The sequence below is a fragment of the Aquarana catesbeiana genome, linkage group LG01, assembly GCF_042186555.1.
Source record: "Aquarana catesbeiana isolate 2022-GZ linkage group LG01, ASM4218655v1, whole genome shotgun sequence".
NCBI classification, from domain to species: domain Eukaryota; kingdom Metazoa; phylum Chordata; class Amphibia; order Anura; family Ranidae; genus Aquarana; species Aquarana catesbeiana.
The window spans coordinates 380583202-380608870 of NC_133324.1; the positions used below are offsets into that span (position 1 = coordinate 380583202).

The following is a 25669-nucleotide window of genomic DNA, read 5'->3' on the forward strand; positions in this document are numbered from 1 at the left end:
CCATTAGGGAACCTGTGGTGACAGAAGTATAGGAACTGCCACTGCTAAATTTGTTTTTAATTAGGTAGAAGCCCCAGCACCATCACCCTAATCCTAAACAAGCATGCAGTAAGTAAAGTCAGTCAACTCCCATCCTTCATACTGGTTTCAGATCAAAGATGCAGTGTGTAGTAAAGATAGGATTAGAATACAGCCTCAGATGTTTAAAAAGTCAGCAATGACAGTGGCTATATTTCGCCCCTAACAGGTTTCCTTTGAGGTACCCATAGACATTAGACGATAATCAGCATTGCACCAAGCCACGTTTGGACAGGCCAGATGACAACTGTTATGGTCTTGTGGTAGAGCTAGAAACTACATACAAGATTTCTAAAGCCAAATACACACATTAAGGTCACAATAACTAAGTGATGTTAGTACAGCAAATTTCCCCTCCTCCCCTCACCCCCACTGGGCTAATGTGTTCTGACAGGGTGACTGACCGCTTCTGTCAGACACACTGTATACACTGTCCGAATGTGGGCCAGTTCCTGCTGAAGTGGCCGCGATTCAAGTCTGGGCTCTGGCTGGGCCACTCAAGGACATTCACAGAGTTTTCCCATAGCCACTCCTTTGTTAAGTTGGCTGTGTGCTTAGGGTCGTTATCCTGTTGGAAGATGAATCTTCGCCCCAGTCTGAGGTCCAGAGCACTCTGGAGCAGGTTTTCATCAAGGATGTCTCTGTACATCGCTGCATTCATCTTTCCCTTGATCCCGATTAGTCTCCCAGTTTCTGCCACTGAAAAACATCTCCACAGCATAATGCTGTCACCAACATGCTTCACTATAGGGATGTATTGGCCAGGTGATGAGCAGTGCCTGGTTTCCTACAGACATGATGCTTGCCATTCAGGCCATAGCGTTCAATCTTTGTTACATCAGACCAGAGAATTTTGTTTCTCATGGCCAGAGTGCTTCAGGTGCCTTTTGGCAAACTCCAGGCAGGCTGTGATGTGCCTTTTACTGAGGAGTGGCTTCTGTCTGGCCACTCTAACATACAGGCTTGATAGGTGGAGTGCTGCAGAAATGGTTGTTCTTCTGGAAGGTTCTCCTCTCTCCTCAAAGAACTGCTGAAGCTCTGTCAGAGTGACTATCGGGTTCTTGGCCACCTCCCTGACTAAGGCCCTTCTCCCCGATCACTCAGTTTGGCCAGGTGGTCCGCTCTAGGAAGAGTCCTGGTGGTTCCAAACTTCTTCCATTTATGGATGGAGGGTCATTGGGGCCTTCAATGCTGCAGAAATTTTTCCGCACCCTTCCCCAGATCTGTGCCTCGATACAATCCTGTTGGAGGTCTACAGACAATTCCTTGGACATGGCTTGGTTTGTGCTTGGACATGCTCCGCTAACTGTGGGACCTTATATAGATAGGTGTGTGCCTTTCCAAATCATGTCCAATCAACTGAATTTACCACAGGTGAACTCCAATCAATTTGCAAAAAGCATCTCAAGGATGATCAGTGGAAAAAGGATGCACCTAAAGTCAATTTTGAGTGTCATGGCTAAGGTTGTGAATACTTATGTACATGTGATTTTTTTTACATTTTTTTTTATTAATACATTTGCAAAGATTTCAAACAAACTTATTTCACATTGTCATTATGGGGTATGGTTTGTTGATTTTTGAGGAAAATAATGAATTTAATCCATTTCGGGATAAGGTTGTAACATAACAAAATGTGGAAAAAGTGAAGCGCTGTGCTGTGAATACCTTCCGGGTGCAGTGCATTTAGTACAAATCATAAAGCATTCAGAGGAATGTCATTTATTTAGCAGAGATCATTACATTAAAAACCCACAAAAAAAGTTCCTAATTTTTGTTAGCCTTTTGTAGCTACCCACAGTAAATCGGTAAGAAAAAAATTTAAGCGAATAACGCTCTCTAAGCATCAAAGCCTAAACTGGGAATTTGTTCAACCCAAAATATCACTCATCTTCTTCCAAAAGTAAACAATAGGTTAAAATGCAAACAAGACCAAGCTCTAGCTTAGAACAGCAGCACACAAGATGCTTCCCAGAGGAACCTCTAATGTGGCTCTACTTCACTAAATAATACCTTTCCTTTTACTGTGCGCCTACAGGGAGTGACGAGAAGTCTCACAATTATGGATTCTGAACCAGACTGATTTCAGAGAGAAGAGTACAATAAGTGGAGATAAACACACAAGGTGCGTTAGCAACAAAAGCACTCCAACATCAAGATTCCTTCCTAAAGACCCATTCATATTTCAATACCTTAAAGCGGAGGTTCACACAAAAACTGAACCTCTGCTTTTCGGAACCCACGCCCCCCCCCCCGCTGTCACATTTGGCACCTTTCAGGGGGGAGGGGGGTGCAGATACCTGTCTAAGATTATTCACACCCATTTCCAGGCATAGTTTACGCCTCTTTCCGTCCCCCCGCGCTGTCTGCTGGGACACACACAGGTCCCAGAGACAGCAGGGACCATTCAGATTGCGCAGCGTGACTCACACATGTGCAGTAGGGAACCGGGAAGTGAAGCCGCAAGGCTTAATTTCCTGACTCCCTTACCGAAGATGGTGGCAGCATCATCCGAGGACCGAGGGACGGTTAAGCCCCGGGTGCCCTGGACAGGTAAGTGTCCTTATTTTAAGTCAGCAGCTGCAGTATTTGTAGCTGCTGACTTTTTTAAAAAAAAAATTGCGGGATTTCCGCTTTAAAATGATATTCACGTCTTTACGTCACTTTTTTATGCATTATAATACTAGCATTTCACGTATTTTATGAATGAGTTTCCCACTGAAGAAAAAAATAAGGAAAAAAAAAAAAGGGGGGGGGGGGCAACCCTGCAAATCTTCCTGATATAGCTATATATAGAAAGGATATGGTCATAAAACCACAATACAGAAGGTAGGATTAGAAGTGCACAATGGAAGTGCACAAATGAAATATGCAAAATCCAGATAACTGCAGGTACCAAATGTCCAGACATGTACGTCTTGGCTACAGAATGCATAATCTTGGCATGTATAGAGACTTCTAACATGTATGCCTGTACTAAGAACCCACAGTGCCAGAGTCACCACTGACAGGTAAACTCAACCCTTTTATTGAAAAACTACACAACACAGCCTCTGTTGCAAAAATTAAAACCAGACTGTACCCAAGGAGGCAGCATCATGGTGACTACTTTAATTTTTGTAACTTCCTATTTTTTGAGAATTTTCAAAGAAAAATGTATGCACAGTTTGACACAGCAGGTTTGAAAGCATACATAAGAATATACCCAACAAATATACATATCACTGTACATACACAGTAAAACTGATCATAGAATAAACAGCAGATTTTGTGCGTTATCCTTATTAGTGAAAAAAAAAAAAGACAAAGAATACATGAACTTTAAGGGATGATAGATTCCAGCTGCATAATCTTGAAAGCTGGTGTGAAGTACATGGTTTAGGAGAGCAACTAATATACCGTATAACACAAAGCAAACAACTGCCATAACCTGGACCACACATCAGTGTTTTAATGAAAAAGGGAAGAACAAGAAAAAAATTTAAAAAAAAAAGGAAAATGAAGGGATAAGGAAAAAAAAAAAAAAAGTAAAGGAAGTTCAGGAGAGGAGAGTGAAAAGAAAGGGAGGGATAAGGAGAGTGAAACATACCCATCACTGCCGGACAGCCCCAACAATGCCCAAAGATCACTATAGAAATACAAGGCAGTGCCAATGCATCTATTAAGGTCGTAGAAGAGAGTCCATGATATGTCAGGGCTGACAGACTTTGTTAAAGGGTTAGTTCACCTTTACCAAAAAACTGCCTTTGCATATAAGGGGGGTTGGGGGGTAGTTAATAAAAACAAACTGTAGCTTTGACTAAAGTTGAATACTGCCCTTGCTATAGATGTTGGCCATTTACATACCTCCTGAAGCCTGTTTAGAATACTCCCAGGACATTGCTGAGAGAGGCCTAGTCATTACTGCTCATATTCACCATAACAGGGGTGAGCTCTTAAGTGCTGAGCTCAGACCTACTGCATCAGTGGACAGAAAGAGCATGTGAGGGGGTGTGGGTGAACAGTAAAAACTGGGCCTATAGCAAGGCCATTATTCAACTAGTTAGAGCTGCACAGTTTTTTTTCTACTACTACTGTAGGCAATATTTTTGGTAAAGGTGAACTAACCCTTTAAATTTAAAGCTCGAATTATTAAGTCTAGCTATTAAAAATGTCATGTTATAGATGTAAATATGCTTATGAAGATCTTCAGACAGTGGAGACATGGTTAAGAGCTATTAAGCATCTAGCTTAAGTCTAAAAAGAGTATTGGGGAGGTAAATATGGATTCCAGGAGAGTTTTGGCAATTTCCCAAAAGGGCATATGTTAGCACAATCCCAGTAAATAGGATATAGGGTCCCCAGAGACTCATTGCCATCTCTAACCGGTTGAATGCGAAACTCGTTGCCATCTCTAACCGGTTGAATGCGAAACTCGTTGCCATCTCTAACCGGTTGAATGCAACGCTGCGTTAGGTGTAAAAAGAAGTTCAAAGTGGGGTATTAGTAAAAAGTTTATATTGATTCTCTTTATAAAAAGGGGTACATAAAGGCATTTTGTTACCATTATCCCATATGTTTTCCCCCCATTCCTCCATATACAGGGCATGACTTACATCCTTCTCCTTTTTGGGCATTAATTTGTGTTTGTGTGTTTAAAAAATGGCTGTCATAAGAGGTCGATGTGTAGGGCCTTCCAATCAAATTTTTTGAAGGGTTTTGACCATTTTAAATGCTATATTGCCTACCTAACAGAAATAACAAACAAACAAAAAAAAAAAATTTAGGACTGGATAAAATTAAACATAAGCCAATTCTTATGCCCTGTACACACGGTCAGACATTGATCGGACATTCCGACAACAAAATCTTAGGATTTTTTCCGACGGATGTTGGCTCAAACTTGTCTTGCATACACACGGTCACACAAAGTTGTTGGAAAATCAGTTCGTTCTGAACGTGGTGACGTAAAACACGTACCTCGGGACTATAAACGGCGCAGTAGTCAATAGCTTTCATCTCTTAATTTATTCTGAGCATGCATGGCACTTTGTGCCTCGGATTTGTGTACACACGATCGGAATTTCCGACCAAGGATTTTGTTGTCGGAAAATTTTATAGCAAGCTCTCAAACTTTGTGTGTCGGAAATTCCTATGGAAAATGTGTGATGGAGCCTACACACGTTCGGAATTTCCGACAACAAGGTCCTATCACACATTTTCCATCGGAAAATCCTATCATGTGTACGGGGCATTAGTCTATTGGGGAAACGAGTGTTGAGAAAAGTTAAATGCCTGTTATAAATCTCATCCTTTGGTGCTGAAATCCCCTCCCCCTCTTCCTCCCTACCATCATAGTTAAAGCTATAGAAAGCAGTCAAAGTAAATAAGGAATACCCAAAAATGAACACTCTTCAAATATATGCATCTTAGCCCACAGACGTTTGCCACTGGGAAATATCTGTTACTATCTGTGGTGTAGTTTCTTCTTGGAAATGCTATGATTTTTGTTGTGCCTTTAGCCATCATCTAAGCTGGTATCTACTACAGTAATTACAATGCTACAATAAACACTAAAGAATCACAAAGGAAGGATTACTACAATATGTTAACTTAAAAAATTCTAACCCACCAGAATATAATGCAAAAGGAACTGGAAAAAAAAAAAAAAAGCTGATGGTGCTTTAAGCGGAAATCACGCTCAACACAAGAGCTTGGGGAAGATGGTGGAAGGCTGTGACAGCATGTCTACAACTGCAACCAGTCCACATGAGCACAAAATACCACTTCCTCTTCTAGCCACAAACAAGCACTCATGACCTTGCTAGGTATCCACTCTCCGGAAATCACAAGCAAAACCAAAAAGATAAGCAGAGATGTCGATAGCTAAGATGCAAACCACACAGCAAGGGGGAAAAAAAAAAAAAAATCTTTATTAACAACATTACTGAAAAGCAATCAATTTCCACAGAAAGAAATCAAGGCTATAAAAACAGGTGAGTAGTTTTGCTTCGCTCAGAGGCAATGCCCCCTTTATGCCAATAAGCAATGCAGCTTAATTACCCAAGTCATCCAGGGAGTTTAAATTTACATTTTACAAGCGCTTCTAAAAACCGCCCTATTTAATAATCTACGTTGTCAAGAAAACACATTCCAAGTGCTTCTGACAATTAAACCTGCTCAATGTCTTGTATAAATCAAGATTTTGCTACCATAACAAAATGTTACACGGGGGCCCGCAGAACAGTGCCCATATTCTCATTACATGCAACACTAATTACAAGAAGCCGATTTGGAATTTTCTGCGCATTAGAGGCTTTTAGAGAAGCGGTGAAAAAATTTCAGGCACCATTAATTTAAATTTGTATTGAAATTTCCTTTTGACAGATGGCCAAAAATTACTTATTATTTAGAATATCAAAACTGTCTGCATGCACGTTAGAAGAGGAGAGGCAAAATTTAAGAGACGGAAATTTATGCCATGTTTATTACCTGCTAAATGTTAAGGAGCAATACATGAATAAATGATGCTTTCTAAGAGGGAAGGACCCCAGACAGTGGCAGATTCACTAGACAATGTGAGAACTGGAGATCCCTCTTAACAAGGGCACACTAAGGAAGGGCTGATCAATAGGACAAGCAGCTAACTGCTACTCTGGGCATTGCTGCAAACATTTAAGGAAATTAGCAAACGCGTTCACCTTGTAAGGCTGGCAGGCAGCCTCGGGTGTTGACACAACCCCACTCACAGTTTAAAGACGATACACAGCAGAAAAATCTGTCAAACCACAATTTCTCAATCACCACATGTATCTGCATCGACTAAAAGGGAAGCTTCTATCCATTTATAGCAACACAACACAAAATTAACTGAAGCACACCAGTTATTCTGCAGAGTTCCTTATCTTCTGTTACACCGATCTGGCTTTCAGCTGTTTTTGCTTTTAGCTGAAACATTATAGGCATACTGAAAAATCTGCCATGGGTGATGCCAAATTTCCTCTGAACTACTTTACAATCCAGGTTTAAAGATAACCAGCCCCGTGGACACAAACACAGATTAAATACACCCCATATACAGTATAAGCACTGATGTAGCCTTTAGACCCTTTTCACACTGAGGCGCTTTACAGGTGTTTTTTGCACTAAAAATAGCCCCTGTAAACGGCCTCTTCTGCAGCCCCAGTGTAAAAGCACAAGTGCTTTCACACTGGGGTGGTGTGCTTGCAGGACAGGAAAAAAAGTTCTGCAAGCAGCATCTTTGGGGTGGTGGGGGAGAGGTTAATACACATTTTTTTTTTTCCATTTTGAATAGAGTAAGATGATTATAACCACTGTCAGCTTATGTTTTGCCATCCATGTTCCAATGAGCTTTACCTTAATTTCTGGTCCCAAAGCCAAAAACAGGAAGTGAGAAAATCTCTGCAAATTAAAGGAATTTCTTGGGAACCCCCGGGTCACTGGAACTAGTGTCCCCAATGGAAAATTTCCCCTCTATTACTTTTTTTGGGATAACCCAAAAGTTTTCGGTTTCTTTGACTTTTGATAATGCTAAACGGGACACAGAGAGGGTGAATCTCCTTAATGGGGGCACAGACCGCAATAAAAACCATTCTAATCCATCTCCACTATCCAAAACTAAAAAGAAAAATGCTGCCTTTAGTTAGACTTTAAATCAGTTTTTGGTATCGCATTGCAGTCAGATTCTAGATCTAGGCAGTACACAGGGCTCAAACCCCATCAACAGTCCAGTGCCAAGACATTGGAGGCCAGTAGATGCTGCTGATAGTCTTCTGGATTGATCTGTCCAAGATAATTTGATTACGCATTAAATCAAGCATAACTAGCAAAGGCAAGAGCAAAGCAAAGCAGAACATCCTGGAAGAGAGCTAAAAGATAATTAAACCCTTGGAGTCCCATAATAAGTTCAAATACATCACTGTGCAGCATAGCACAGGTACAAATGTAAGTGAGAACAGCTAGAAAAGGCCCATACCCTCACTTTATAGCTAGAGCCCCACCTGCCACTTTCGCCCATTTCCGGTCCGCAAGCATTTGCTGCAGTGTAGGGAAAGCATTACATCATTGTGCAGTGTTGCTGGCACCTCTACACTTTACAGCAGCCTTAATAATAACTATGGTCTCCCCAATATTGGCTACGGGTGGAGATACAAGCAATGCATTATGGTGGCGCAAGATGCTGCAGCTGTGCGGACATGCAAAGTTATCTAACCAGTTATTTGATGGTGGCTACGATAAGTGCAAATTCCGAGGAGGAGAAAGCATATAGCCACCATGAAAGAGGAAGTTGCCCACTTAGTAAAATCAACAGGTAATATATGCAAATAAAACAAAGCCACTTTAATAACAAAGATGCTGGTGGACGATACACTAACTTGCTACACATCTAAGGTTTTCATCCTAGATACACCAAGTATTCTCCAGTATCACACAGGAGTTCAATTTTATTTGTGATGCAGATATGAGCTGGTATATACACAGCGCCATTTAGTTGTGCGTGTATAATAAATATATATATATATATATATATATATATATATATATATATATATATATATATATATATATATATATATATATATATATATATATATATATATATATATATATTTATTTGTGTCTAGGTAAGGAAAGTGGCAGGGTTCATCTCATTTTGTATAGCTCAGAGTTACCTGCAGTGATATTCTGTGAAGGAGAGAGAGCCCCATAGATGTGTTGCATGCCTTAAAGTTTCTGCATTTCAGGAACTGTCAGAATCACGTGGGCCCCATAATCGATAAGCATTTTCATACAGACATAGTAAATTTGCCTCTGCAGTAGGAATTCGATAATAGGGACAGTTTAGATATAAGCATCAATTCCTGGAATATAGGACATCACACACTGGACCCTCTAATTCTACAGCTGGTCAACAGATTTTGTAAAATGGACTGCAATAAAAAAAAACTTGCAAACACATCTGTCATCCTGAATTTGGAAAGTATCTTGTCGTCAATGTGCTTTTATATGAAAACTCCAACTTGTACCAACTCTGCACATACAGAACTAAAGAACAGTAAAATTGATACGTTAAAACAGGCCTTACCTTAATGGAATCTCTGTCTGCAAGGCAATCGTCCAACAAATCAAAAAAAAAAAAAAAAAAAAAAAAACACATTTAGTTAAAAAAAAAAAACAACAAAAAAAGGAAATGGTTACAGCATCAGTTTTAGAATTTTATGCCTGCTGACTGACCTCTTTGATGGTCACTGTCGTGGTGCTTTTTTTCATCCTTAATCGGAAGATGAGACTGTCCAGAAAGGGCACTTGAAAGCGCCAACAGTCCTGCACTGCTGCTGATTGGTGGGATGGCAGGAGGTTGCAGGCCGGAGGGATGAGGTGTCAGAGGCACCGGAAGTCCATGTCCATGAGACAGATGTTGAGCCTGGAGTTGTTGCTGCTGTGAGAAATTAAACATAGATCTTGAACTTGCTCAGTGTGTGACAAATGAATGACATAAAATAAAGTGTGGTACACAAACTGGAGAGACATCAAGATGGACTAAAATTGAAAAAAAAAAAAAAAAAAATCACCAAATGATCTCAAAAGCCAAAAGATCTTATTGTGAACAGCAATGTAACAGGAACAACTGTATCCCCTTTATCAGGTCTTAGGCTTAAAGTGTATGCTGCGCCAACATTCATATACCTGATATGCGACGGTTGCCATGTATTTGTATTGAAAACATACTGTACATTGTATTGCTGATGATCCTACCAGTCCCTTTGCTTTTCTATGTCAAACTGACCACACTAGGCATGGAAGCGCATCCATTTCAACATGGTCAGTTTTTTTCTTTGCATTCTACTTAGGAGCACTGTCTGCCGGTACGCCAGTGGTTAGACTTGTACTGACAAGCAACGTGCCCCCCACGGCTCATCACTGGGAAGATCAGTGTACTGCCATTTCTCTACCTCAGGTTGACAGGCCCCCTGCAGTCTCCACCCCCACCTGTCTAAGCCCTTTATGAAACTGAGAACAGAGGTCATGTGGTCACTTTTTTAAAGTGGTTGTAAACCTTAGACATGAAACTTGAAAAGAGCATTTCCCTCTATAGATGGGAAGTGTCATTTCTGCCTGCTCCATGGTTCCCTAGCTATCCGCGAGTCAGTTCTGACAAGGTTTTCCTGACACCAAAAGGTGATAGGGAAGGGAGCTCCAGCATACAGACTAGTTGACAGCATCAGTTCTTTTCATGTGTGCTGTGAGAAAGGGGCAGTGTCCCTTCCCTCCAAACAGCTCTGCAAAGTGCAACTTCAGCTCCCTGCTCCCTGCTCTGAGAGTGCAGACATGCTGTATAAATTCTGCACTTAGAACAGCTGGAGAAGAGAAGACTGCAGATAAACAGGTGCACCTTATGGAGGATTGGTTTCATCTCTGCTATAACCTGAGGCTAGTCACTTCACTTAAAAAAAAAAAAAAAGATTTTATATAAAAAAAAAAAAAAAAAGTAAATATTATATAGATATTAAAAAAACCTGAACCTAACTCTAGAGTGAACCTGTTGCTTGGCCCTGCATGACCAAAGCACATGCTTAACTCGAATACTCCTAACACTTAACTTACTTAAACATATTGCCACCAAAACCACCCTACAATTAAATAAAAGTGGTAAAAAGGGCTGTTCTGTTATGGTGAGCTACAGTAACATTGTATACATGAGTCAATATGCAAGGGCTTGCAACACTAACTAGGTTAGTGCAAAAACTATACATGGCCTTATTTTACAACAGAGGTGCTTCAGGAAAACAGCACGCCGTTACTTGGAATTCAGTAAAAGAGGATGTGCACTCTTTAACATAGTGTAATAAATAAAAAGGATAACAAATGTATTACAAATGAGTAACTAAGGTGTAGAAATTGTAGGTCACACAATATATAGAAATACATGTCAGATTAAGTAGATTTATTTTCCCTGCAAGTTTCTTACATATGTTTTTTTTCAGATGACCAAAAATTGATATAATTTAGAATGTATTTTTATATTTATATAATATCTCTATACCAATAATAAAATAAACAATATATCAAAGAGCTGACATTTCCAAAAAGAAAATCTGTAGTGTATAAAGAAAATGTGTGTAGCAGACGCAGCAATGGAAAAGAAAGTATAGATATATTGAGCAAATTAATGCTGAACAGTTTTGGGCCTTTAACGCAGCATGCAGAGAGAGTTAATTTGAAAGCAAAAACCTGAATTAACAACTCAGAAAGGGAACTGGTTGCAGCCACCGTTTTAAGCTCTCTAAGTGTCCTCAGTGGTACTTGAGCAAATTACTAAAGAAAATCTAATGTAGCAAGGCATGGGTTCTCCTGTAGGCTTGTTCAATAATGCTGAAATAATTGGGCACTCTGTGCACGTTTAGTGATGCTCGAATGAAAAGCTAGAGGCTTGCCCTTGTACTCTTCTCTTGCTGCTGACTCTGTGTTGTGACAGGTTTATTTGAGTGGGACTGTGATGCATGCACCAGTAACTGTGCTGACAAGTTAAAGTCATTTTTACCAGTGCATTGGCAACACAGAGGATTGCTTGACCTTACTAAAGGCTGCACACTGTGTGTGTGTGTGTGTGTGTGTGTGTGTGTGTGTGTGTGTGTGTGTGTGTGTGTGTGTGTGTGTGTGTGTGTGTGTGTGTGTGTGTCGTATTCGCAGATATACATTTTGACTTTTTATTTTCCTTTGGAGGTAGCTTTACGGATCACATATACACACACTATAATATATATATATATATATATATATATATATATATATATAATGATGCCTGCTTTTATGGATGTGTGGTGATGTCCTTTTGAAGATTTCAAAATAAATACAGTTTGTGCAGCAATCCCTTGTTTTTGGATTTTTTTTTCTATGTCAAAGCCTGTGGGAGGCCTTGATTGCTAAGCACGGCCATCTGAGACTATAGTGCACCTCACCCTTCTGATTATATTTACACACACACACACACACACACACACACATATACTAAAGTTGTCTACAGTAGAGAAGATCTGTCCAATCTGACAATTTATGATTGGATCAGCGATCATTTGTTTGCTACCTCGGCCAAGCATGCTCAAGAGTAAGGATGAGCTCTGGCATGTTCGCACAGCCCATGTGCAGAGCCCAATAGGAAGTCGGCACTGCACCAATCACAGGCAGTGAGACATTGTCCCGATGCGCGGCTGCAGAGAGCCTGTGTAGCGCAGAGCCGACTTCCTGGCGGGCTTTTCACTTGGGCTATGCGTACACGCCGGAGCTCATACTTACTCAAGAGGAAGTCGATTAGCCACAAGGATGACTTCCTGGCCAATGACTAACATTTTAGCTAAAACTGGGCCAGGAGCACTCCATAGTAGCAATTTAGTTGTGCCTACATTGACACCCATTGTCTAAAGTCTATGACCAGATGTAGCAGTTTTGTTTTAGCATAATCTGAACACTGCATATTCCACCAGCATATTTTTTTAACCTATAAATAAACACGCACGCCACTGATATAGTGAAAATTTAAAGTGAAGCTGTGCCAAGGCAATACATAATTTAGAGATTCTCAATAAGCAGTAAAAGCACTTAAAGCCAGCCATAAATGGAGTGATTTTCTTTTCTGCAAACAGGGTTGCAGGAAAAAACACTCAATTCTTCCCCCTCCCCCCCATCAACAGTTAGTGCTAAAATGGCAGAGCCATTGTGTTTTCCAAGCAGGGGGAAGCTGTCCCCGCAATGCACACAGGGAGCTCTACTGCTGCAACACGATAGTGTGAACAAGGACTAAAACAAGTCCTTATTTACCTCTGTAGCTAAAGATACAGTGGGGAAACCCATTTTCAGTGTTCACAACACATGCATTTCACTAGATTATTTTGAAGTTAAAAAAAAAAAAAAAACCCAGTTAAGTGTATTATAACTTCACTAGTGTTTTTTAAAGGGTTAAACTATCATCAAGCTAGAGAAGCTTTTACAAACAGAGGCAAGTAGGAACTAAAAGGGTGATGCAAGGTGGCATGAAAAGCAATCAATTTGCTGATCTTAATAGACCCCTAGATGGCAGTATTTTCCTGGCAGCCATGGGAGATTGTGTTTTATCAGGAAATTAAGTGGCTACTCCTACTAACATCGATAAAAAAACAAACAAAAAAAAACAGGGTTTTTACAAATATCTTTACCATCTGCAATCATCATGTGTAAATTTGAAGTATTGTTAGAACAGTCTGCAACAGTTTATTCAAGGGCATGGAGTAATGATCTTGAAAATAGGCCTTGTGATTGCTAAAACATTGATTACTCTTCACACAATCCTGAAGTTTTACAAGTGTTTCTCGATCAATATCTCTACCTATAGAAAGCAGATTATACAGATACAACGTCTGAAAGAGGAGTCGCGAGTCACGCACCTGCTAGGTTTCCTCATAAAAATATACTACATAACACGAGGAATAACACATTTAGACTTTTTTTTTTTTTTAAATACCGGTAGATAGCTATCATAAAGGGAAATACATAGGCTGACACTGCAACAATCCCTTGCTGACAATGATAGTTAAATTGGCGTACCATCTCCTTGCTTCGCTGACTGAATGCATGGCTTTCTGACACCTCTGACTTTCCTGACCTACATATCTGTTCACATCAGAGACAAAGAAAAAGAACTACTGGGAGAGCCAGTCATCTAACATTTTCAGAGGGATGCCAACAATGGCAGCCTTCTTATTTCCATCATAATGTGTTTATTTTATTGAAGTAGAACTTCAGCCAAAAACAATAAAAATGCTATCCCATTTAATGCTTTTACTGCAGCCTTCGCTTTTAATCCAGAGCTCTCCCTTACATTATTTCTGGCCATCAGACTGAGGACATCTTGTGATGGAAAAGAGCTGTTCAACCCACTTCCTCTGAGCTATTATACCTGCCTGGAGCAAGGTTTGTCAACTTTTTTTGGTAATGGGCACCCTTTAAAAGTCTGGAAAACCTTAAAAGTAAAATATGTAAACGAATTTCTTCAAAAATTCAAAAACGTGTTCATGGTCCTCTAAAGTCCCATTTTTGAGGAAATTCTTTTTTACATATTGTACCAGGGATGTTGACCTGAACCTCTCTCCTTTCCCATTCAATTAGTCTAAATCATCTCTGACCTTAAATTAGAAGTCCAGCCTAACGCTAAAATCCCTGCATCTACGTACACCCACGATCTAACACTAACCTATCTAGCCCTGTAAAGAAGTAATCAGTATACATACCTTTTTTGAAGCTGCTCCGGCGCGGTCTCCAGTGGCGGAAGCGCTGCAGAGAACACAGCTGACAATGGCTGTGAAATGAATGGGGAGTGACGTCACCCATACAGTTACTATGGGGCTTTCGTTGTCAGCTGTGTCCGCTGCACCCGCCTCCACAGCGAAGCCGCAGCTGACAGCTCAGCGTGGGATCAGCTTTAAAAAAAGGGTATGTAAACTGATTTTATGCTTTACAGGGCTAGATAGGTTAGATTGTGGATGTCTGTAGATACAGGGATTCTAGTGTTTGGGTGGACATCTACTTTAAAAAAGGACCCCAGTCTAAAATCTTCACATCAGAACCCCTCCACTTCATATTAGAGTCCTCCCATACCCATTCCTTTCAAATTAGTACAGTATCCTCAGTTTCTCCCCTATCACAACCAGAGTCCCTAGCCCCCCTTTTTACATTTGAGCACTACCATGCAATTTATCCAACAAAGTGGCTGTGGAGGCATAGCAATGGGAAGGAGACAGAGCAGGTCTAGGATGTAGGCAAACTTCTGTCCACTTTAGAATGCAGGAGTGGCCCTGAATGCTGCCTGCATTTGATTAGCATTATGCATTTCCATGGTGTTATTGGCCACCTCGCCAACTCCATGGAAACGCATGACCTTGTACAAAAATTTAGAACACATCACATTGCCTTACAACTCTAGACAGAGTTTCTCAATCATACAGCTCTGTGCATCATGTTCAAATCATGAAGATTATGAAAGGCATCTTTAATTGCTATAAATTTGATAAAGGTGGCCTGAAGTGCGGCCCTTAACATCACCAATGGGATACCGATAATATTCAATGAATATAATGCTATAGAAAGCTGTCAGCGATGGCATACATGAAACAGGAGAAGGTCAGAGACTGCATATGCTACAGATTTTTTTGGATTGGGGACCTGCTGCAAGAGACTGTAGACACTGGAGTCACTGCTTTTGCAGCCCTTTATAAACCACTGTGCCCACAGTAGAAGTAAAGTAAAGTTGGCCAGACACTGAACAAATTTTGGCTGGGTCCTGACAAACTGGTTGAAATGTGCCTCATGGGTGGCCCTTCCAGCAGTCACCTGGCCAACAATTGACTAGAAAAAAAAAAAAAAAAAAAAATCCAAGCTGTTGGGCAGAAAATTGTCATCTGAACAGCTGCATTCTTCCAGCTGCAGTCACTGTTATGAGAGCCACCGTGCATCAAAATACAACAGCCAGCACTGCAGAGTCATACATCCGTGTTGTGTAGTGTGGATAAGAAATCAGAGGCTAAACGAAAAAAAAAAAAAAAACCCACCCAGTGTATGACCAGCTTTCAATAGTATGAAATATATAAATCAAACCAATTAACTGCTGGAAAAAAGTGGCTAAAGAATCATTTTGATCCCTGGCCTAAGGATAGAGGTAAGGAAACAGACTATCATGCTAAAGGGCCTTTGGTTAGACACTAAACTGTTTACAGGTATAATCTTTTGGTCACTATTGGTTATATCACTTTACAGATCACCACACCCTTCTGCTGATTTTATACACCCCAATATTTATTTTGAAGTGTACACTATATATCCCTGATTAGGTTTGTATCTTGCTGACAAGTTTCCTTATTATAAATGTTATCAGTGACTTTTTTCCTTGACAGCAATAAAAATTCACTCTGTGCCACTGCAGGGCCATTAGAACAAAGAGGAGGCTTTGTTTTCCTAGGCTGGCTATCAGGCACTGACACATGACACTTAGCACAATGACACGCTTGAAACTCAAGAAGCGGACAAATCATTTCCTTGTATGAAACATGAGAGAAGAATGAATGATAAAAAGAAAAAAAAAAAAAAAACACATCTACATAGTAAAGAGAAGAGACATTTCTCTACATTTCTCCAATACCCCATTGAAACTATTTTTTTTTTTTTTTTACATTTGCCAAATGACTGTACAATATCATGACTTTTAAACTTGCTGTCACTAGTTCTGGGGATCAATTGCTGAACTAAAATTCAGGGCTAAGGTATTCTTAGGCATAAAGAGAACTACATAGATGGCAAAGGTTGTAAAATATTTAACTCTCAGGGAATCCCGCGGTGGTTTGAAAAGGTCACCAAAGCTCTTAGTATTTTACACAGTTATACTTAAAAGGTATTTTATACATCACTCCCCCCATTCCAGTGCAAGTTCGGAATTTTTTTAAATCTCGTTCCTGTCGCAAGAAACGGCTTTTACAATGTTATAAAGCCCAGGACCTTGCATTCACTATATCTGGTCTCCTACAGTACACAGGACATGGAAAACGCAAAATATTTTAGGAAATATGAACTGCTAAATACCTTTTCTCATCAGCAGTATATAGCAGTCTTGTGACTTCTATCGGTGTCCGGCCAAGCACTGGTTAAAGCATGTAGGAGTTTTCATTCTCCTCTGATTGTCCTATGAGGCTGCATGACTCCTGACCCTCTGTCTGGACAGTGCCGATTGGTCCTCTGCTCATCACATGCACCCTCCCAAGTAAAAAAAAACAAACCCAAAACACATTCTAGCAATACACACAAAACTAAACATGTGCAGAGTGATGCCAAGGCTCTGTACTATCAAAAAATGGATGGGGACTGTGGAAGAAGGGGAGGACCAGAGAAGGCAGGATCAAATGGGATTTTTACACAATGCACAGTATTAACCCCTTAGGTTCCACAGGTTCTATTTACTGCACCACTCTAAGCTGAGGAGGAAGTTCTTCAATTTGAACCTAGGAGACAAGGTGCCGGCGACTTGCGGTCTTCACCCAGAAAGTAGCTTGCAATAATGTGGAAAGGACGCTCTCCCAACAAGCGTGCAAGATAAAGATAAGAAACTGACTCTGCAAACGCTTCTCTGCAAATCACGACCCCCATGCATTTCGTCACAACCACAGGGGGCTTAATCAGAGGTTATGGAGTCAAATGACATCAGTGTGCTGTTATATCACAGATAGAAATACAAAAGAGGATGGCCGCACACCACAACCAGATGAATGCTTTTCAAGTTCCTTTGTCACCATGCCAGAGAGATGTCACAGGAACACTGTTGATGTGTTTCACACAAGCAGTTCATGCTTATGAACAAGCTCAAACTGCTCGTGTTAAACGTGTCAACAATGACCCTGTGACATCTGTCTTGCATGGTGACAAAGAAACCTGAAAAGCATTCATCTCGGTGTGTGCGGCCATCCTCTTTCATATATCGGCTATTGACGGTGGTGAGTTGGAGCGAACACCTGCACCGGTTTGCTGATTATTTGATTGCTTGAGCGGTGTGTGCACTTTTGTTGGACTTATATCACAGGTAGCCTACGGTAAAACAGCTGACACCGGCAACAATGAACGAAAAAACAAAACAAACAAAAAAAAAAAAAAGAAAACAAACACACTTTTGTTCTACCCCATTGAAGAACACTAGAAATATTACATTTTTTGGGGTGTCCAAAGGCAGCCTAAAAAAAAAAAAAAAAAAAAAAAAAAAAAAAAAAAAAAAAAGGAAGAAGTGGGCAACATAGCAACTAAAGGCTAAATAGGCTTGGAAGAAAAAACAAAAATAAAAAACAAAAACTAGGGGTGGTTTGCAGCTCCAGCTGAAACAGCCATCTGAAGGACCCAACAGACATGGCAACAGATGTGGCTTTAATATCCAGCTTGTGTGAACAAAAAGGAGAAAACCAGGCGATAGCCTTGCAAACTGGAAAAAGTTGCTTAATGCAGAAAATAGCAAGAAGCAGTCTACTAGAGTGTGCTTTGCAGGAAAGAACCCAACTCTTAAGACCTTAAAGTTTGGACGGTGGTGTGTCTAAATATGGATTATATGACCTTTCAACAGGATAGTCTAACACAACAGACAGCTAAATCACACAAAGTTCCACAATCTTGATCAAGGGACAAGACTTTCAATGACTAAGCAAGTCCCTTGCATAAACAGAGTGCTCAAGACTCCACTGCAGCCAAATAGGCTGGCATACATCTTAAGAATCATACAGAAAATGGAAACGCACATGTGCTCTTAAATTGGGGCTGTATCATCAGCCAGCGAGGAAGCGGTGCCGGGAAAGTAAAAAAAAAACAGCATTTGCCCTATGTTGGCAGTAGTATAAAATAAATAAATGGAGTCTCCCACATGGTCAACTTGTACATAAACAAGCCTAGAATGTGTAGTTCCCATATAAAATGGTCAACTATAGATGCTACTGCAGAAATACCATATAGGTAGCCTCCGTACATCAAGCAGAAGAACCTCAACCCAACAAAGACTGAAATAGAGAAATTGCCTCAGCTCTGAACCGATAACTCCAATGGGAATCCCAAGACATTGTCCTAAGCTGAAAAGCAGAGTCCTGTGTGAACTGGAACGCAGACAGGTAGTCACGGCTGACCGCAGGTGTGTTGCAGAGAATAGCACAGATAATGAACTGGGAATCTGTGCTCTTTGATTAAACTAGAGAACTTTAGGATTTCCATACGTGGCCTGAATATACAAGTAGCTGTTTATGACTGAAGAAACATTCAGAAATCCCAGGCTACACTGGTGTTCTCTCTATGACAAACTGGGAAAACCTGTGTTTGGTAGCTCAATAGAAAGATTTGCAGGATTTAATATATCTACAATGTCATCTACCAGAAGCCATTGATTGTAGAAAATATCTTCCAAATAAAAGAGAACAGCAGAGCCAACTACAACACTGGCAAAAAATTATTGAATGAAGGTTATGGGTAGGGATATTCTGTGCTGCAGTTTTGTTGCAATCGTTCATTTCTCTTGTGTACAACAGCAGAACCTAAGAATTCCTGTGTCGCTCAATGGAAAGAAATTACATTTTTATATTTTTTTAGTCACGTAAATATGAAATCTTGAATGTTATTTTGCATTCTCTTCTTGAAGCAGCAGATGGAGCTTTGGGCTCTTTTTCAAAATTTTCCAAGATGGTTTCTCACCTATGCTGATTTGTCATTTATAAAACCGAATAGCTCAAGTAAATTAATGCAGTGTCCCATATCCCTTTCGGATGACTACATCCAATATTAAAATCAACCAGAGCTTAAAAGTCGTCAGTGCTTGCTGTGCTGTTGCTTTAGTTAATTTGTAGTGCTCAGAAAAGCCATTGTTCATAATTAAACAGATTCCCATAATATACAGTACAGGGACAATGAGATATCTGGAATGATCTTATATGCATTTTACAAACATAAGATCTATAAAAATCATGGTTCATAAAAAAATGCTAAGGTTCAGGTTAGGCCAGGCAGGGTGGCTGTGCAGCAGCGTCAGAATAGCAGGACATTTACTGGCTATTGCTAATGGTTTTAAGGTAGTCAGCCAATTGCAGCAACAATTATATACTGTGCTATATCAACAGATTCCTCCATCTGTTTAGATCTCCAACAGGGCCTATTCTGAAAGCCAACGGCAGTTACCAGAATACCCAAGCAGTAGCTGCACCTCACTGGATACAGTTGCTGTTCAGACAAAAATCTTCCGTTCCGTGTGTGTGTGTGTGTGTGTGTGTGTGTGTGTGTGTGTGTGTGTGTGTGTGTGTGTGTGTGTGTGTGTGTGTGTGTGTGTGTGTGTGTGTGTGTCAGAACTATAGAATGCTCCTGCCATCCTTTTTGACCTGACAACAAAGCTCTGAATTCCAAAGTATGTGTTACCAGACCTGGCTACTTAATTTTTGATGCATTACAACACCATAGACCTCCTCATTTCCATAACCCCTTTATGTGAACAGGCAGAGTGCACAAGCAGAAATCAGCTCACAACTGACAAAAATCAACAAGTATTTTACACTTCGATATAACAAAAATACAGTTGTAGGCATTACAGGTCTTAAGAATAGCCATCCCCTTTTCCAGGGACTAAAAGTAATTGGACAACTGAATCAATGGCCATGGTTTCATGGCCAGGTGTGGGCTGCTGTTTTGTTATTTCTTCATCAATTAAGCAGGTAAAAGGTCAGGAGTTGATTCTAAGTGTGGTATTTGCATTTGGAACCTATTGCTGTGAACCTACATCATGTGTTCAAAGGAGCTGTCCATGCAAGTGAAACAGGCCATTGTAAGGCTTCAAAAACAAATCAGAGAGATAGCAGCAACATTAGTAGTGGCCAAATCAAGTTTGGTACATTCTGAGAAAAGAACGCACTGGTGAGCTCAGCAACATAAAAAGGCCTGGATGTCCATGGACGACAACAGTGGTGGATGATCGCAGGATCCCCTCTATGGGAAAGAAAAACCCATTTCACAACATCTAGACAAGTGAAGGACACTCTCCAGGAGGTGGGCGTATCATTGTCAAAGTCTACAATCAAGAGAAGACTTCACAAGAGCAAATAGAGGGTTCACCACAAGGTGCAAACCATTCATATGCCTGAAGAATAGAAAAACCAGATTAGACTTTGCCAAACTACATCTATAAAAGCCAGACCAGTTCTTGAAAAGCATTCTTTGGACGAATGAAACGAAGATCTGTACCAGAATGACGGAAAGAAAAAAAAAAAAGCGTGGAGAAGGCTTGGAACAACTCATGATCCAAAGCACACGTCATCTGTAAAACATGGTGGAGGCAGTGTGATAGCATGGGCATGCATGGCTTCCAGTGGCACTGGGTCATTGGTGTTTATTGATGATGTAACATAAGGCAGAGGCAGCCAGATGAATTCTGCAGTGTTTAGAGATATACTGTCAGCCCAGATTAAGCCAAATGCAGCAAAGTTGATTGGACGGCGCTTCACAGTACAGATGGACAATTAACCAAAACACACTGCAAAAGCAACCCATAATAAGCTTTTGATGGAAAATAAGTGGATTATTCTGCAATGGCCAAGTCAATCACCTGATCGCAACCCAATTGCGCATTCATTTCACTTGAAGGCAAAACTAAAAAAAGGCAGAAAGACCCACAAACAACAACTGAAGACAGCTGCAGTTAGAGCCTGGCAAAGCTTTAGAAAGGAGGAAACCCAGTTGTTGGTAAGGTCCATGGGTTCCAGACTGTAGGCAGTCAATGCCAGTAAAGAATTCTCAAACTATATTTTATTTATGATTATTAATTTGTCCAATTACATTTGAGGCCCTAAAATAGGGGGCTGTGTATACAAATGGTTGTAATTCCTAAAATTTGTAATTGATAGTAATGTTCAACCCCTTAAATTAAAGCTCACTTGTGCCAAATTTTAGTTTATTTATATACATAGCATTAATATGGAGTATTGCATTATTAAAAAAAATATAAAAAAAACATAAATCAGCAACCTGTATGGGCTGGCATAAGCTTTTGAAAGCCCCAGACACCCCCCCCCCCCTTCATTTTTTTAAATTCCACGTAAACAAATTCTGTTATAATTTGGAGCAAGGAATATTAAGAGACAAAAATCATTTAAGTCACCACCTAAGTAATATTTAAATAGATTTAATATGTGCTCCTTCAAACCAATGAATTATGAGTTTAAAACCTATTAAAATGTAATGTTTTTTTTCCTGAGCTGAGGGGAGAGAGAGATTTAAATCCACTGAATTTTAATATTTCAGCTTGAGCTGCAGGAGGTATGGAAAGTCCAAATGAACTATTCCATCAGCAGCATTCAAGCATGAACATTTTAATCAGTTTTACTTCCTTGGAGTTCTCTGACACAGTTTACGCTGTCATTCTGAAAGCACTTAACACAGAGTATGAAAAACCACCAAGGCTTGTTATTGCCTTCACAATTGATGGCAAATAATTTTGCAGGCTTCCCATCATTAAAATGTCACCGCTAAAAATGGAGGTTAGGCATATGGATTGCTAAAACGCCTTTCTTCCCCACCTGGACAGAATGATTTTTCTGAAAAGCTTTTTTTTCCCCTTGAAGACCTAAATAGCAAATATAACCAGAATGCTTTTTGCAATCATTTTATTGGCCAGTGTAGGCCAGGTTGAGTTTTATTTTTTGCATGTGGTAGGCGTGACAAAATCTGTAACTCCCAGCTGTGAGGCCTTAACTTGTATTCAAAAGCATATACCATGCAAGGAAGAGTGCATAAAGCTTAGGACCTACATGGCACTAATAACCACAAAGAAACACCATGAAACTACATGGATGCCTTTTAAGATAGTGGTCAAAAATAACAGTACAGTGAAAGTTGATGTGCACAAACAAAACTGAGTGATTGCTGTATGAATAATTTTAAAGAATTATAAGCCACACTAGAGTACCAAGTCTGAAATGTCCCTTGCCTATGGAAACCCTTTAAAAAAAAAAAAAAAAGTTAATTTTTTTTTTTTTTTTTTTGACTCAATGTTCAGGGCACACACACACACACACACACACACACACACACACACACACACACACACACACACTTACAGTGCCTTAAAGTGGTTAACCCACTTATAACTTTATATAAACTTTATATAAGCCCCTCTGTGTCCTAACAAGTGCTCCAGTCTGTGCGTTTTATTTCAAGAATGCCTCCGGAGGGGGCATGACCAGAATTCGACCTGCATGGACGCCTGAGCTCCTAGCTCTCTCATAGCACACAGCTCCACGGCCTTTTAAGGGGACTTTCTGCACCCGTACATGGGTGGATCCAAGAGAATCCGCTCCACAAAAGCGCGGTGGATTATCTCAACCTCCTCCCAGGTTTTCCACGACCTTCCGCATCTATTTTACATCGCTTCCCATGTTGCCGGTGGGACAGACAAGATGGTGCCGGCCGCCTCTACCTCACACACGCGGACTCCACCACAGCCTGCCTCTCAAGCTCCAGCTCAATATCGGGGCACACACACGAGTTTACACAGCTGGTGTCCGGGATCCAACTTCCACCGGTTGACACAGTGAGTCTCCCCCAGCACCCTGATTATTGGGCCGCAGCGCCACACGGGATACAGCCAGCTATACTGGGCCTGACCCCCGCCTCCTAAACAGTGTACAGATGCCTTCCCGCAGCTGCTGCGCACAGCATCAGAACCCAGCTTAACCACTGGGGGACCAAGCTCTCACCTTCAGTGGACTCAGAGGATTTCCCACCCTTACCAGGCCCCACACACACACACGGGACTCTGAGTTGTCACATGCCGAGCCCCAGGGGAGACTCACACCACACCTGGCCTACTCTTCTGCCTCCCCCAAATTAGAGGCAGTCCCGCTTCAGGGACCCCGGCTCCTCTGGAAGGGGTGCTAACGTTCTCACTACCTATGCCCAGGCTGTAAGCTCTCCAGGCCCCACGCTCATACAGGGGAACCTAGCAATGCAGGCCTCGTCTCTGTCCCAAGCCTTGGCGTGGTGTGACCCGTGGGACGAGGCCCAAACATCCAGACCTAGAACGCAACCACCCTGCGGCCTTAATTGCCACCCTCTCCTCCTCACTTCTTGCCACTACAGGTGGCAGTGAGCCCCCACCATCAGGTGCCCCCCTCTTAGCAATCATATCGCCAAGCCATACCGACCAAAGAGGACTTTAAACAACTGATTGAGGATGGTAAATTTACTTTTGCCGTGCAGAGATTCAAACACTGCATGCCAATTTCAAGCACTTAGCAGAGAGAGTGGAGATGGAAGAGGAGGAAATCCAAGAGACTAAACTGGCAGTACATCGCACTCAACTACATGGTGCAGACCATCGCATACTACTGAGAGATATGCAGCGCCATGTTGAGGTCCTGGACAACCGGGGAAGCAGGAACATCCGTGTCAGGGGCCTACCTGAATCAGAGGGCCCCGAAGACCTGCAAACCACCCTGCAAACCTTATTTAATGATCTTTTTGGTAACCCACCTACCAAACACATTGAAATGGATAGCGCGCACCGAGCCCTGCACCCTAAGAGTTCTGCCTCCAAACCCCGCAATGTCATCTGTAAAGTTCACTCTTACCCCCTGAAAGAAGATATCATGCACAAAGCCCGCTCCATTCGCAAAGTAGTTTTTGACACAGGTACAGCTGTACCCGGACTTCTCCATATGCTGCAGGAAGACGACATCAACTACTGATGGGGATTTCCTTTCAGCCTCACAGCAAGACGTCAAGGACAATCTACCGTGCTACGCTATCCAGAAAACCTAGAAGCTTTCTGCGATGTCCTGGGGATCCCTGTCCCCCAACTCCCGTAGTGGGACTTGGTAGCCACCCCACTCTCACCACCCACGGTCTGGCAGAAGGTTTCCCCAATTAAACGCTCCTGAGGTCAAATCACCCCCCGTAAAGCTACCAAACAAAAAAAAAAAAATGGCTGACTGAAGTAGGGCTTCTCCTTCTGTCATACCCACTGGGGGGGTTTGAGCTTCCCCCTGGCTGACATTCCTGGCTCACCCTACAGACTTGCACATGGCAAACAGGCCAGGGGGACACAGAACAGTGGTTTTCTGCATCTCCCTGGCCTGTTTCCTATTCTTGGCAGGGAGGATACATATATGGCGCACCACCGGCCTCTGTACCATGGCACTGCTCCAGATAGACGAGATAAGTGCTTTTATGTTTGCCTATACCCAACCCCATGGCTAAGGCTAGACAGAAAGACATCTGGCGCTTAGAGAGTTCAGGCAGTCGGGGGCAGATATCATCCCGATTCAGGAGACCCAATTTAACAAGGGGGATTCCTTCGCATTCGCTTCCAGACACTACCCTCGGGTTTATCAGGAGTTTAACCCCCGCAAACGTGCCGATGTAGCTATACTTTTTAAATGTGGATCCCCGTTCACATGGTCTTACATTGACCCACGAGGACACTTTATTATCCTGCGCGGACAATGGCAGAAGCAGGCAGCCCTCTATGCCCCGAATGACCACCAGATCAACTTTCTAACTAAAGTGTCTGCACATCTCTTTTGGACACCCAATGAATTCTTAATTGTAGGTGGGGGGGGCTAACTTATCCCATTCCTCAGTGCTTGACCGACACGTGGTGAACCCTAGGGATTCACAAACCCGAGCCTCTAGAGACTTAAAACTCTTCCGTCACCTCACTAGGTGATATGTTTTTTGACTCCTTGCAGGTTCTCCACCACGGGGATCAGCAGTATACGTTCTATTTCCCCCCCCCCCCTTATGTATTCCCGTATTGACTACCTATTTGTTATCAATGCCACGTTGCACATCAGCTGCTCCACGCAGATTCTCCCAATCTCCTGGCATGACCATGCCCCCATCCTACTCACATTGGACTTAGGTACCCCTAAACGTAGGCCATGTCATTGGCAGCTGAATAACTTCCTCTTACAACACCTCCCCTCAAAAACGGAATTAGAATATACACTGAAACTCTACCGAGAACACCACCTCCGATATATCCTCTTCCCCCTCTGGGAAGCCCATAAGGCAG

General features: G+C 41.5%; 1 protein-coding gene across 5 annotated transcripts in view; it reads right to left on the reverse strand.

The window, feature by feature from the left end:
* LOC141146947 (transducin-like enhancer protein 4) overlaps positions 1-25669 on the reverse strand; it is a 182711-nt gene that overhangs the window by 83955 nt on the left and 73087 nt on the right. For 3 of the 5 annotated variants that reach the window (XM_073633834.1, XM_073633818.1, XM_073633807.1), the window contains 2 exons: positions 9313-9517; positions 9164-9180 (listed from right to left, as the gene is read on the reverse strand). In XM_073633834.1, coding sequence (XP_073489935.1) covers positions 9164-9180; positions 9313-9517 — 222 coding nt within the window. The remainder of the gene's footprint in view (positions 1-9163; positions 9181-9312; positions 9518-25669) is intronic. The other 2 variants (XM_073633843.1, XM_073633826.1) reach the window with 1 other exon arrangement.